General features: G+C 42.5%; 2 protein-coding genes across 2 annotated transcripts in view; one reads left to right on the top strand and one right to left on the bottom strand.

The window, feature by feature from the left end:
* polrmt (polymerase (RNA) mitochondrial (DNA directed)) overlaps window positions 1-2,644 on the top strand; it is a 47,656-nt gene extending 45,012 nt beyond the window's left edge. The window contains exons 20-21 of the mRNA XM_069150177.1: window positions 316-389; window positions 1,829-2,644. Coding sequence (XP_069006278.1) covers window positions 316-389; window positions 1,829-1,878 — 124 coding nt within the window. The 3' untranslated portion in view covers window positions 1,879-2,644. The remainder of the gene's footprint in view (window positions 1-315; window positions 390-1,828) is intronic.
* Window positions 2,645-7,509: 4,865 nt separating this feature from the next.
* The window catches only part of hcn2b (hyperpolarization activated cyclic nucleotide-gated potassium channel 2b), a 42,647-nt gene continuing 35,932 nt past the window's right edge, over window positions 7,510-14,224 (bottom strand). The window contains exon 8 of the mRNA XM_069150174.1: window positions 7,510-13,228. Coding sequence (XP_069006275.1) covers window positions 12,258-13,228 — 971 coding nt within the window. The 3' untranslated portion in view covers window positions 7,510-12,257. The remainder of the gene's footprint in view (window positions 13,229-14,224) is intronic.

Genomic DNA, 14,224 nt, shown 5'->3' with positions numbered 1-14,224 from the left:
GGACATTTGAAGACGGGACCACACAGATAGCAAAAAAAAAAAGAGAAGGAGAATGTCACCTGAAATATTCGACCAATGGCAGGTTTATAGCAACATATACATCCAGGGAGTCGGACTAGATTAAGAAGTCTAATGTGAACTCCAGGTGTGAACAACCTGCCGAGCTTTTAATCCTCAGGACCATCGGTCAGCAGAACTGAATGACACTTGATCGAAGCCTGAAAAGTCCAGTTTCCTTCCATTTTGTACTTCTGCAGACACACAAACACATTCAACTCTAAACTACTAAATCTAAACTTTTCTTCTTTGTGGCAGGACTGAAGCGAAGAACAAGAAGTACCAGGAGTACCGGAGGCTGCTGTTGCTGCTGGCCCAAGTGCCCCAGACAGGTCAGTTTTGAATGCAGCTGTCTAGCTCTCAAACACTCAGGATGGGGTCTTGTATGAAGGGGTCAACATGCAGGCCGCTTTTTTTTTTTTCCCCCTTAATTGGACAGAAGAGGACTTCTATGGGTTTGCCTTAAAGCTCTGTTTGAGGTTAGCAATAGGTCTGACTGATGGAGTGAAAGAACTGTCTTTTTTTTATTTTTTTTTTTATCATCAGTAGTTGCTAATTGTTGCTGCCTGTTGTCAGTACAATCACCCCGCTGTCATTAGTCAGTCATCTCGCTGCGTGTGTTCCCAGAAGTATTCGGAGCTCTTAATACAAACAGGTTCAGCTTTTGAGTTCGGCTAAAATGTAATTTTCTGCTCATGTCCTTTGGCGGTGATCACGTCTTCCCACGTGGCCACCGGTATCACCAGGTCCACCTGCTTCCCTTTTGAGTGTCTGTCTATTGTTGTCCAGAGTGGAGGTGCTGCACGGAGGCACAGCGTCTCTCTGTCGGTCAGTCAGTCAGGTGGATGCAGGCTTTTGCTGTTACGCAACCCCTCTCTCCGTCTCCATCTGTACACCTACTGTCTGCCTGACACTGACAGCTGGGTTGTATAAATTGATTACTGTTAATTGTGTCCCTCCTCTGCATAATCAGCTTATGTGGCTGAGACCGGTCAGGGGTGCACCTCAGGGGTGTGTGTTTGTGTGTGCGTGTGTGTGTGTGGTGTCCATTATAATCTCCACTATAAAGGATCCCGAGTTTATTAATGTGTGAATCAGGTTTCAGTGTGTGTAACGTAGAAGACCAGCTGAGGCAGAGGGGTTGAAAGAAACAGGATGGTAGATGCTGCAATTTATTCAGTGGGCCTTCGTCCTTCCTCTGTCTAAAGTTTAAACACTGACTTTGAACTTAGTTTCATTTGTTGCCACCAGTTTGAAACACTCCCAATAAGTGTTTGTCAAAGTGTGTTTTCATTATTGCGTGCCATTACTTGTGGTACACCGGGCAGTGTATTGCAGAGTTTTGACAACTACCAAGACATACATATATATATATATATATATAGATATATATTGTAAGTCATTAGATTGGCTTAAATGCTAATGACAGGCACAGTACGCTTTTCATTTTTCACTTTGGATGTCTTTTCCTCGATAATTCACGCTGCGGCTTCTGCCGCTTCACGCAGCTGCCAGCCCCCCTCCATCCGCTGTAAATACATACCTCACACGACCCCACTTTTTAGGAACAAAACGGACGGCCCCTTTAGAAGTGTTCCCATTTCTAGCTCGACAGTGTGAGTATAAAGAGTTAGCAGGGGAAATGGAAGCGAAGTTACACAAACGACGAGGTTGTTCCTGTGTTTATACGCTGCTCATATAATTTCCCTTCTGTAACTGTTGTCCACTGACTTAAACCTGTTCTGACACATCGCCTTTCCCGGCTCTGCAGGGGATTTTGATCTCCAGCGGGTGAAAGAATCCACTTATTTCTTCAGCTGAGAGGCTCGCGTGGGCGAGCCGGCAGAAAGAGATGAGCGGAATTGACAGAGTGCAGCAGGGAGGCTGCAGGCCCCGGGGTCCCCAACCGGCTCGGTCTCCCACCGACACGAGGACATTGATCCAGCCGCGCCCCGCCCGCCTCCTGGTCCGAAGGCCAACTGGAGCTGCCGGAGGCGTTCGGCACACAACGAACTCGCCTGATTAACTGACTAGTAGACTGATGGACAGTAAGGGTGGGCTACTCATCCAGGCGAGAGAAAAAAAAAAAAAAAAAAAAAAATGAGGGAATCAACACTGGAGGGAATGCCTCAATCACGGAAAAGTATCTCTTATAGCAGATGCTTTGACCATGTTCAGGTATATGCTGCGTGCCGCGCGTGCGTGAGCCAAACTCAATCCCGTGTGAACTGTGTTGATCTGTCCATCGCTCGGAGACACTTCTGCTGCTCGATCAGACGGAGCAACAACCTTCTACTTTACAAACCGAAACGACAACTGATTGCTGCTGTGTATATATGTATATATGTGTGTGTGTGTGTGTGTGTGCGTGTGTGCGTGCGTGTGTTTTCATTCTGCATCGACGTCCACCAAAGCGCCACCCCGCCTCTTGAGACTTTCCCGCCTAATCATCGACGCCGCTCTTTACTGAACGGCAGAATGCGCCACGAGGCGATGTTCAAACATTTCAACTGTTTCCTGGAGGAGCGCGGAAGAAGAGACATTTGAGATGAAGTGAAAGACGGGCTTTAGCGACGTGGGGGGGGGGGGGGGGGGGGGACGCAGGACGGAAACGGAGACGTGGATGGATGAGTCGACGACCTCTCGGGCAGCATTGCGACCCAGACTACTCTCGATTCGTATCTTCGTGGAGTCACTTAAGCATTTGACGATCGCCCTGGAATAAATGTGTTTCTTAAAACGTCTCCCTAACCGTGTGATGGTTTGCAGGAGCAGCTGGTATTCTCAGTGTGCTTAAATAGGATGAATGAGGCCGTCTCTGTTATTCAGTAACACCTGCACATTTTCAAGCCTGTTGTGTATCGTGAGACGAAGGCCGCCTTTTGGATTCACCACAAAGGCTTCGCAGTCTTCGCTAATCAACTCGGATCTTTATTTTTCTGGGCCGGCGCCGCATCTCGAAGTAAAAATAGCCAAAGTGCGATCTGATCATTGCTGGAAACATTACAGCAGTTTCAGACAAAAAAAAAAAAAAAAAAAAAAAGGTGCCGTTGATGCTCAAAGGCAAATGTAGATCTCAGCCAAACAAAGCTGGCTGAGTGACAATGTAATGAAATGGAAATAATCTTCGAGGGGGCATAAATAGTCTGCTGATTAGACTCTAGGTTTTTCAGATGATTCGCGCGGCAACGCGCGCGGGGAGATGCTCTTCAGATTTCACGACGTGCCCGGGATATGACACCGGCGACTTTGATCAGGCATTTTATTATTTTGGTAAAAAAAAAAAAAAAAAAAAGGATCAGGTTTTATTTGACTGTAAAATGTTATTTGAGCTGCATTTTTTTTTTTTTTTTTTCATGGTCAGTTTGCCTTTGATATTTTGAAAAAAAAAAAAAAAAAAAAAAAAAAAAAAAACCTAACCCGATCGAGTGCTTACAATGTTAAAAAGAAAACGTTCATTTTTGGTTCAGAGCTCGGTCCGGACTTCGGCTTAGATGTTGTCTGGTGTTAGTTCACGCGTAGAAATGACGGTTCCTAACCCCCCGTGAAAACGTTCCCGCGTATTCTCCCCGTGTGTCGTGACGTGTGGTAAACGTGTCCTACATCTGATCACGTGTCCCCAAGTGGAAAACGTGGAAATCTGTTTTTTTTTTTTTTTTATATGTTAGGGCAAATATTGTTGTTGTTTTTTTTTGTTTTTTTAAGTGTAGAATTCCTTCCAGGCTGCTGATCACTATCAGAGTTCAAGGCTACAGTCACTCCTTTAAAGATGTTGTGGTGGATGTTGCCTTTTTATTGTAATATTCTGCACAGCTCCACGTGAAGTTCACAACAGTATTTTTCTATTCTTATTTAACCTTGCTTTTTTTTTATTTTTTTATTTTTTTTAACTTGTCTAATAAACTGACTCTTTGCATTGAACCTGCCACACTCCGTTTCAAGGCGAGGTCTCCTTCCAGCAGGCATCACGCCCAGCTCGCCTCCCCTCTATCTTCGTCTCCCGGAGCCATTTGTCGAGGACGAAGCTCTCTCCTGTGAAGTGCTCTTAGGATCGCACGTACGTAGCACATATCGCATTTCGCAACATGGCTGCTTGGAAACCTTTTTTTTTTAAACATGACCAGTGCTCAACACCGAGGGCTGGTCACGGTGTGCGCTGAGGGCGTAAGTGGCTCGATCAATAGGTGCGACTCGCGCCAGACGGAGGGTGAGATGGCTGGTTCTGAATTAACTTTAAAAAAAAAAAAAAAAAAATGCTGGCCCTACATTTAAAATGGCGGAACATGCGGTGGGTTAGTGGCGAGTTGGAGAGGTCAAGAGTACGTGCATCTGATTTTGTTGGCATGTTGCTTGGGGTAAACTGCAGTTGACTTTGGCTGAGGGACAAAACAGGATGTTTGAAGATGTCCTTGCAACAAGTTGCAGTCGCCGTGCAGCTTGATGGGCCTGTCTCGGTTTATCTGGGGTGAGTCCAAGGACGTCTGCCGTCGGAGGCGCAGCGGTTCAACCTGCAGTCATGGGACACGGCTTGCAGCGGGAAAATAGTCCGAGAGCTTCCATTGTGGGGCCTCTACGGAGATTAACGCATCTTGTTGGTGACGATTTTGTGTCAGCAAAAATGTATTGATGCAGGTGGAGGTTTTGGGGAGGTGGCACAGAAGGTAACTTTTACATTTGACTAAGCCTTCACTCCAATGCATTCTCTCGAGAAATTCAAATGATTTACTCTCTTTTAAAACATTCACACGTGCTGATTTTATGCTCCTGCGATTGATGGAAATTCACCGACCTTATTTTAGAGTCATTTTCTCCCTGGGACGTCTGCTACCATTAATGTGCTTATTGATGGACTGATTGAAAGTCTCAGGACCTGCAGCTAATATAAATTCAATCTATTATGACGCTGACGTCGGCCAGATTCAGACAGGATGATTATTATTATTTTTTTATGTCCTGCAGTTCAGTGTCTGTTTGATTCTTAACTGTCTATCATGCCTTCACATTGTGTCACTGCCGCAGTACAGGAAGAGAGGGGACAATCTTAACTGTACAGTAATATATAGAAAAAAAACATAAGATTACATGATACAAATACTCTTATTACTTAATGACTTGTCGTGCAGTTTTGCTTTGTTTATTTTGCTTAATATATTTCCTGTGGTCTCGTAGTTTGTTACATATAGGATGGCTCAAAAAGTACTTGGTGTTGACAGTCCGACTCTGTGGGACAAATTAACAGTGCACGAGAATGGAAAATAAAAACCCAGCTGGTTGTGCGCCTGACCTGTCACGCCTTTTTTCAGTTTGGTACACCGACGTTCTGCCCCTCGGAAGCAGCGCTATGACTCGGCAGCCCTTTCTTCTTCCTGTGCGCAGTGACTGTCTGCAAGTGCAGCCTCTGAAACGGTCATAAGTGTTCACGTGAATAAGACTGCGTTTTGATGAGCGTTGTGATAAAGTGAGGGCCTGTCCGGGGTGCTCTCCGGTCTCGCACTTAAAGCATGCCGGGATACTCCGGAGCCCACGATGGCCAGCGATATAATTAAGACGGCGGGAAGCAAATAATGAATGAAAATGGTTCCTTTCAACATCTAAAAAAGTAATAAATGTTTAACTTTAAAAGGCCTGGAATGCGTGTTTCCTGATTTGATAACATGTGAATGTACCATGCGTCATTGAATTACCCCCACACCTGTAGAAGTAGCTTCAGACAGTATTGCGATGCTTTTAGCGAGCTCTTTATTCCAGCCGCGTGGACCATCAGAAAGTGAACTGTGGAGGTGTTGGTCGCTATCTGCCAGACATGCCAGAGCTGGAGGCTACTCTGCGATAGCTGCACCACTCACTCTCACCGAGAGGACTTTGATTTCCTTGCCAGGCTCCCGGGTTTCTCCCGGCCTATCTCCCGCCCCGTGGCGTCATGAGTGCCCGGCACTCAGCAGCGCTGGCGGGGGAGCAGAGTGTACAGACACCCCTGGAGGGAGCGAATGGGGCCAGAACTCTCTGCCAGCAGGGAAGAGGAAGCAGGAGGCAGCACAGTGAGGGGGGGGGGGAAGCGCTGGTGTTTGGGAGAGAGACGGGCGGTACAGTGTTTGGCGTGTGTGTGTGTGTGTGTGTGTGTGTGTGTGTGTGTGTGTGTGTGTGTGCGCGTGTGTGTGTTTATTCTGACTGACGGGTTGTGACGGATTGATTTAACAAAGCTCTTGAAATTGGTGTTTGGATGGACCCGTTTGCCAAATCTTTCTCGCCAGTATTGAAAACAGTGTCTTCCCTTCATCACGAAAAGAAGCAAAGGTCATTCCAGTCAACAAACATGCAGCAGAGGGATTCAGTGGTGGAAGCTCTCGGACAATCAGCCCGCTGCCAAATCCGAGCCAACTAAAGAGATACAAATAAAAGTAATTGGCTAATAATGCTTTTTAATTCGATTACTAATTTTCAGCATGCATATCGTGAAGGACGTCCGACAGAAGATTGCCTTAAATATATCGCGTTACTAGATTTTAGTTCAACTTTTGATTTGCTGGGTTATAGATTATGAAATATTTATTACGTAAACTAAACTTAAACGTTACAAGTTTGCACGTCTTGCTATGTACTGTTTTGAAAGTTACGTATCAAATAGAAAACTTTGTGTTATATAATTCTCAAACTTTTATATGTTGTCGGAACCAAACGTTCAGACACAGATTGGGTAAAGGGCTTTTAGGTACTCCGCACCGTCAGACTGGAAAAAATATTAAAAAGTTTTTAAACTTAGGGTTATTGGATGCTTTTGAATCCAATTTGAAAGACCAGGAGGAATCGTAACGGTTAACGTTGCTTGAACGTCCATTGTTGGATGCATGGCTTGCGTTGCACTTTTATTCCTTTGGATGTTATATATTGTAATTGTTTGTCTTGTTTAGATGTTTAACTTGTTTTTTTTTTTTGTTGCTCTTAATTTGTGCTCCTGCTTGTTTCAGCCAGGACTCCTCAGAAAAGGTGATTTTTAATCTCCTAGTTAAATAGAAAATCAAATAAATTCAGGTAAGGATAGTTCTGTATGCACATTATATGCACACTATATTTACCAACTATCTCAACTGGGAAATCCTTTAGTGCCTTGAATAGGTTATTACAATCACCCATCTTTATATAGTCTATGGTTCAGGCCTACATGTTGCCAGCAAAGTAAGGGGAAGTGCAGTGGATACAAAATTCACTGTCAGGAATCAATAAGTGGAATTGAGCAGCGTGGGGCTCTCATGAATTATTGATAGTTACCGATAGCTATAAGGACGAGAGGAAATACAACATTTTTGTATGTTAAACATAACCAGTGCACTTCTAAAATATAAGCAATATTTAGATAAAAGTAGGCTTTTAAAAGTATCTTATTTTAAAATGAAAGCATTCAAACACTCAGCATAGTAATTTAATATTTCGCTTCTTCTTTTACCGTATTTGATGGCTATTTTGTAATTTTTGATAACCGGGTAGATAATCAGATATTAAACTGTACCAACTGTGACAAATATGAACAATAACATCATGACTAACAGAAAGCAGAAGCATTCACCATCACATGCCTTTATTGCATTTCGAAGTTTTGCCTCTATTAATATGCAAAAATGTCAACTTTTTTTTTATACTGTTTGTGCTTTTCTAAAATACCTACCCAAACATGAAGCAGTGGAATCACACTGTATTCAAATACAATTTATTGGTTTTCCTTTTTACATGTATTGCAGTGGGATATAAGTGACAGTGATGTTTGCATTTTGTGGAGCTTGCTTTATTTTTTTTAATTTATTTTGTTATTTATTTTGTACAGCCACACACACACAGAATATAGTACATGTATGTGGAGACTAAAATGTTTGCTAGGCACTAGGTATGCACAGTTATGGGATGTGACAACTGAAGGGTGGCTCAGTGAAAGAAAATCAGGTCCCTGATGCAGAAACGTGTCTGATTTCACAGAATGTGACGCCTCAGATCGTCAGTTTGCTTCAGGGGAGTATATGGGTCCAGCTGACGAGCATTTGCCTGTCGTACTAAGGTATTGATTGGTTTCAGTCTCGGCTTTGTACCGAGTCTCTGTATTATTGGATGTTGTTCCTCACACTAATAAGTCTGGGATCTGAGCACAAAGGCAAGAAAGAGTTAAACAAACACAAAAGCAGGGACGTAAAGGAAATTGTAAATAAATGCTGACTGATATTGAATGATATTTTACTGTATCCCATTAAATACAGAAACAACTAGTATAAAAAGTGCATGATGTGTTTTTTCAGGTGTCGTAATTGTTAGCCAATACGAGAGAAATAATCATTAGCATAAATGTACTTTTGTGATAAAATTGGAGACACAAAATCACATCTTTGCTCAATTTAAATGAACAGCCCTTGTAGGTAAACATTTTAAACACTCAGAATCACCATGCTTTACTCCCACTGGTGAACCCAAAGACACGCTGGAATAAAAACTGGAATGGTAGATGGAGTCGTTTCAACTAAAGCGTTGATGACAGGAAAAAAAAAAAAGAGGCTCTATGAAGAAGGTTTGAAAAAAAAAAAAAGCATTTTGAAAGCACACAACTTGGCAAATACATGCTTCTGCTGTGTGGTTGTGTGTGTGGTACGGATGACATCCTTACCAAAGCCTTGAGGGTGTTCTGAAAGAGTTGAGTCGTAACATTTACCTAATACTAAACATGTCTGTAAAGTTGCATAAAGACAAAAAAAAAAAAAAGTGCATTTACAGAGTTCTAGGCAACATGCTAATCAGGTGTTTGTGGTAACGGCATCGAAGGGGATAATAGATCAAATAAAAGGACCAAGTTTGGCTAATGGGCTAACGTGTGACATTAACAAATTACCTAAACTAATAAAAACAAACACAATAAAACAAACCATGCAGACCTCACAGCAACTGACACAGGATTATATACAAAACTCTGGGTGGTACTGTGAGCGACTGAAGAAAAAGAAGGGATACATCTTCTGTAATGCAAACAGTTTTCTTCTGCTTTAATTGTTATGTTCAAGTAGTATCGGTTCATACCAGATGATAATACGCATTCTGTCTTCTGCGAATTTCTGAGATTAAAAAGAGACTCCTTTTATGAACATTTTCATTTTTTAGTAGGTCTACATTTACAGTAAACTAGGTTACATAAATCAAGAGTTTGGTTTACATGATGCACACTATGTTTATACATAGAAATAGCTATGTCAGTCATGTTATTTTTTTTTTTATACTTAAGAGTTTGGTTAAAATTGTAATAACTGCATCCAAAAACAGACGTTAAGCAAATTATCAGTAAAGTTTGGGAAATCAATCAAACAAATGATCTATTGCATCTCCATCAACACCTCAGGGATACAACAGAACATCATCTGCATAAAGAGACCTCTCACTCTTTTTCAAATAGTTATTGCTTCTTGTGATAAACATCATTTTCAGACGATATTACTGAATGAGTTACATTTCTGTGTCTGAAATTTAGAAAGATTGGGAGTAAAAATAATTCACACCTTAAAACTGCAAGGTTCATTTTGAATCATTCATTTGTAATAAAATCTGTGATTTGAGTTTAGGTACTGACCATTTAAAATGTCTATCCTGTTTCTTCTTTCTGTCTCTTTCACGCCACCCTTCTCTACTGTATGCTTTCCACTGAAGTAAAAAAATATCTACGAACTAATTTTGTCACTAAATACATTTCCTGTCCTAAGACAGTGCCTCTAGGACACGATGCACAGTTCAGGAAAACACTATTTTCATAACAAGTCTCTATTCATTATTTTTGAGCATCCAAATAGGTTCCACAGGGCTTAATTTGAGCATAAAAGAAAAACACAACAGACCTAAAAAAAAAAAAAAAAAAAAAAAAACACTGTATAAAAATACTTATGAGCCTTCAACTTTGTCCCATTCAGAACTCTCAAGGTGGATAACAACGCAAGAACTGAAACTAAGCAAAATGAAAATGCAAAATGATCATAGGAGAGGAACTCATTATTGACACTGTATAATGAAATCCAATCGAAGGAGAGTAATAACAGTCCCAAACAGACCCGAGAGATTCCAATTTCCACTCTCATTACCCAGTAATGGTTCAGGCATTAGTGAGATGAGGTGAATAGGTCTGGTCTGGGAGAAAAGGTTCCCTTCCTAATGTTTTGGACACAAATCAGCGGCATTCGATGGACTGTTATTGAGGCATTAACGACAGAGGCACGCTGCAATATACATCCTGCAAAGTATCTGCACTGTCCTTGGCTGTTGATAAAAACTGCAGCACTAACAGCAGGGTTGAGCTTCATAGAATTTCATTACGAGTGTGAATTGACTTTGGCATAGTGAAACATTGCCCAAACTGCTGCTGGAGGAAAGTAAGATTCGGGGTTAGAAAAGAATGGATTTACATTTTGATGACGGGAGTTGGAATTTACATTTTAACTTGTATAAAATGTCTTGTAATTAGCTGGCAGTGAATTATAACTTATAAGATACCATAGAACGTTTTCACAAAGTGTGGGATATTCCGACTCGCATTACTACAGTCCATATACCCACTACTTCATTATAACCAATTATAAATCAGCTTTAAGAGGGAGGTTTTTTTTTTTCAGCCCGTAATATTTTTTTTCTAGCTCCTGTTTACTCATGAATCTTAAAGCTGCATTAATCAAGTATTGGGTACAAGAGGGCGGGAGTCTGAAACAAACTGACATCTACGAGTGTCAATCAAAAAGTTCCTGCTCCTGTTTCGCATGAACGGTAAGTAGCACCATGACGTGAATGAAGCAGGGGGAAGCTATTATCTTCATGAGTAAGACTTCCAAGTTTCGTTGCTTAATCATCGTCAGGACTTGAGATATACGTGGTGTTTTTTTTTTTTGTGCTAGTCTGACGCGTCTGCAATTACGCCGTGGACATTTTAAGGGTCTCCATTGCCCTCTGGTCATGTCCATGGAGAAATAACAGCCGCATCAGGTCCACTGCTCACAAAAGCATGTGTAACTCAGGTGCTGATTTTGATAAAGTAACAAAACTTAAGAGTACTTACTCACAAACAGTATATCTTCTCTGTACTCAGTGCACATCAATGTGTGTGCTAATCCACCTCAGTACAGTAAATTTCTGTGTCTTCCAATGAAAACAATGAGCTAAAAGAGGTTGAAATGTTACCCTTCTCTTTGGGTTCATTATGCATTGCACGTAGTCATTTAAATCACTATTATTATAAAGTATAATGATTAATGCAGCTTTAAATTAAATATGCAGACATTTCCCGTATAAATTGATGACTTTGCTGGAACAATAAAAACATTTCTAAAGGATATTCGTCGTCTGTGACGTGAAGTGCCTCGACGCTCACATATTTATCTGTGTATGGACCATCTATAGGCAGAGAAGAGTTACAAAAGAGGCCAACAGGATTTAGAAAATGTCAGATTGATTTATAAATAAATTCATTCATCCATTCATATCGACAAACTGGGGAAATATATGGCTTCATATATTGGATTTAGGCTAGCCAAAGGAGAGTGCTTCTGTCTTGTATTTTTAAATATTATCTCGTTTAATATCGTCCAATTTTTTTGCTTGCAAATTTGGTCTGTAAATCTATTCAAAGGGATACTTAAAAAACTAAAAAAAAAAAACTCAACAAGAAGAACCTCAAAACAAAACAAACATACTTTTTACAAAACCTCAATTGTTATTAATTGTCTTTTGCAGCTTGCCTACCAACAAAATGTGGGAGATCTTGTAGTTAAACCCCATTAAAGTGCCAACTTCGGACATCTGAAGCAGGTCCCTGAATTTCTTTTAGTCCCATCCGACCCCTGGTTTGCATTAAATGAGGTGAATGAGAGGACAGTGAAGCAAATATGCCCATAAATTGCTGACTATGTTGTGAAATAAAGATGCTACTTTACCACTACTGATCTGTGCAACTATTATGTCTGAGAGTACAAACATCTGAATGCTGCAGTTTCAAAAGTCACCATACAGACTTTATTATGTTAGAACAGTCTTCGCTCAGATTCTCTCTGCTGCTGCTGCTCACTCAACATTCATACATTCAGATAGTCAAACTGGAGTAGAGACACGAGGAACTGTGGGAGGAGAAACAGAAATTCCTCCCATGTTCCTGCAGTCAAACCCCTTATTGAGTCACTTTCCCCCAAAGAGTTTAATTAAGATCACAAGTTTGAGGATAGCCTGGATCTGACTTTGATGTGGTCTGTCTCAGGAAGGCTCACTATAGAGTCCTTCTTGGGTAGTCCTGAGTCCCCCAGACCTGTTCCCACACCCCCTACTGCCAGCCCTGCGCCAGCTGAAAGACCATGCACAGGGCCGGGCAGGGACGCTACGGGGAAGGCCCCCATAGACATTTGGTGGGGGAGTACCACCCTATGTGGTATAGTGCTCCGGATGCATGTGTGACCTGATGGGGTCTGAGGGGGTCCAATTGAAGTGGAGGAGACTCGCGTAGACTGGGGTGGGCTAGGGGCACCAGGTTGCGCCCCCTCGTGAGGCAGTGAGGGCTGAGAGGCTGACAGTGCCCTTGCGTCTTGGCTCAGACTGCCCATTTGCAAGGAATGGGTGCTCTTATATGTGCTGGGCCGGTGCACAGGGCTGGCTATGTGCTGCTGGGCTAGAGAAAGCTGGGAGCCTGAAGTGGGACCAGCTGAAGAACTGGATCCATACTGGAATGATTGTCCTCCGACTGCCAGTGGGCTATGGACAGGTGGGCTGGACAGGACCGGAGCAAAGGCACCAGAAGCAAGGAGTTGAGATTGCAGTGGGGAGGCTGAGACAGGGCTGGATACACTTTGCCTCACCTGGAATCTCCTCACCATCCTGGGGGACTGCAGGCCTCCCGTTCCCACTGAGTTCCCTTGCATGGGGGCACAAAAGTTCATGGCTACGGCCTGCTGCAGAGTGGCAATCGCTGAACTCTGGGGTAGAGTGGAGGAACCTGGGGGAGTAAAGATCCCGCTGTGAAGAGAAGGTGTCATGGACATGGCCCGCGGTCGTGGCACGTCCACCTGCTGAACCATCTCCCGATCATATTTAACTATCTCCTGGATCATCTCATTCTCACGGTTGTTGAAAACACCCGAGTTGAGATCATGCTGAACTTTGTGCATCAGGATTGAGTTCTTCTTGCCTGTAAAGACATGGAAACAGAAAACAGCAGTGTTGCTGAAACAGTTCCTTTAAGTGCAGAAAAAAAAACAAAAAAAAAAAACTGTCTCAGCTGTGCAGGTAAAGTTTTGTTCCCTTGCATTCTTATACTTTTTTTTTGGTCTTTTATTTTGCATAAAAATAGCCAAACCTTTGTTCTATCCTTGGCTATGCTGGATATGCTGACTAGGAACCATATTTTTATGAACAAACAGAATCTTTCACTGACAAAACACGCAGAGACAGAAATGGATAGAAACTCACGCACTGATTCCCTATTGTGGATATAGAGGGCCAATGTTTTTGCAGTCACCTCAGTGCACAAGATATAAGAGAGAGCATGCCCAATGTCAAAATGTTGGTTTACTCCAGTTATCTGCATGCGGCGGCTCTCTAGGTGGAGGCATTACTACCCGGTACTCGATTAACTCACACAAATGTGCAGCACCAGAGACAACTGATGCATCGACTTCTGACTCTGCTGTTGGAGGAAGAACACCGTGTCCCAACGTCTGTGATTGTGACTCTAACCCCGCGATCACTGTTGAGGCACACTTGTGCCGAATGAGCAAGCGGTGACTAACAGTGACATCACCCACTGGTTTGTAAACGGCTGTTATGGAGCCTCAAGTTTGGATTTTGTCTGTTGCTATCTGGCTATTTTGGAGGTAGAAGTGACCATACTAGCGCAAGCGGTGGATCTGACTTGATCTGATTGAAAACCCGAGGACATTATGGACCGTCCCCCGATAGCTGAAACCTGACAGCACCACAGGCCTGTCAGTTAAACAGATGCCGCTTTTTGAGGCCTGATATCTAAATAATGAGGGGCTTATTTTCAGATGGACTGCTGGAAAACAAATAAGGAGTGACTTTAGCTGACGACACCAACTTGTGGAAAAATAATTATTGACTTTGTTTTCAGAGGCAACCCCTAGTGGCCTTCTGTGGTTTTGTAGTAGGTCATAGTAAGCACTTC

Source organism: Embiotoca jacksoni, unplaced genomic scaffold (assembly GCF_022577435.1).
Source record: "Embiotoca jacksoni isolate LCO1_2020_lvr unplaced genomic scaffold, fEmbJac1.0.p SCAF_16, whole genome shotgun sequence".
Classification (NCBI taxonomy): domain Eukaryota; kingdom Metazoa; phylum Chordata; class Actinopteri; family Embiotocidae; genus Embiotoca; species Embiotoca jacksoni.
Note: the sequence above shows the minus strand (reverse complement) of the source record. Positions and strands in the feature narration are given on the sequence as shown.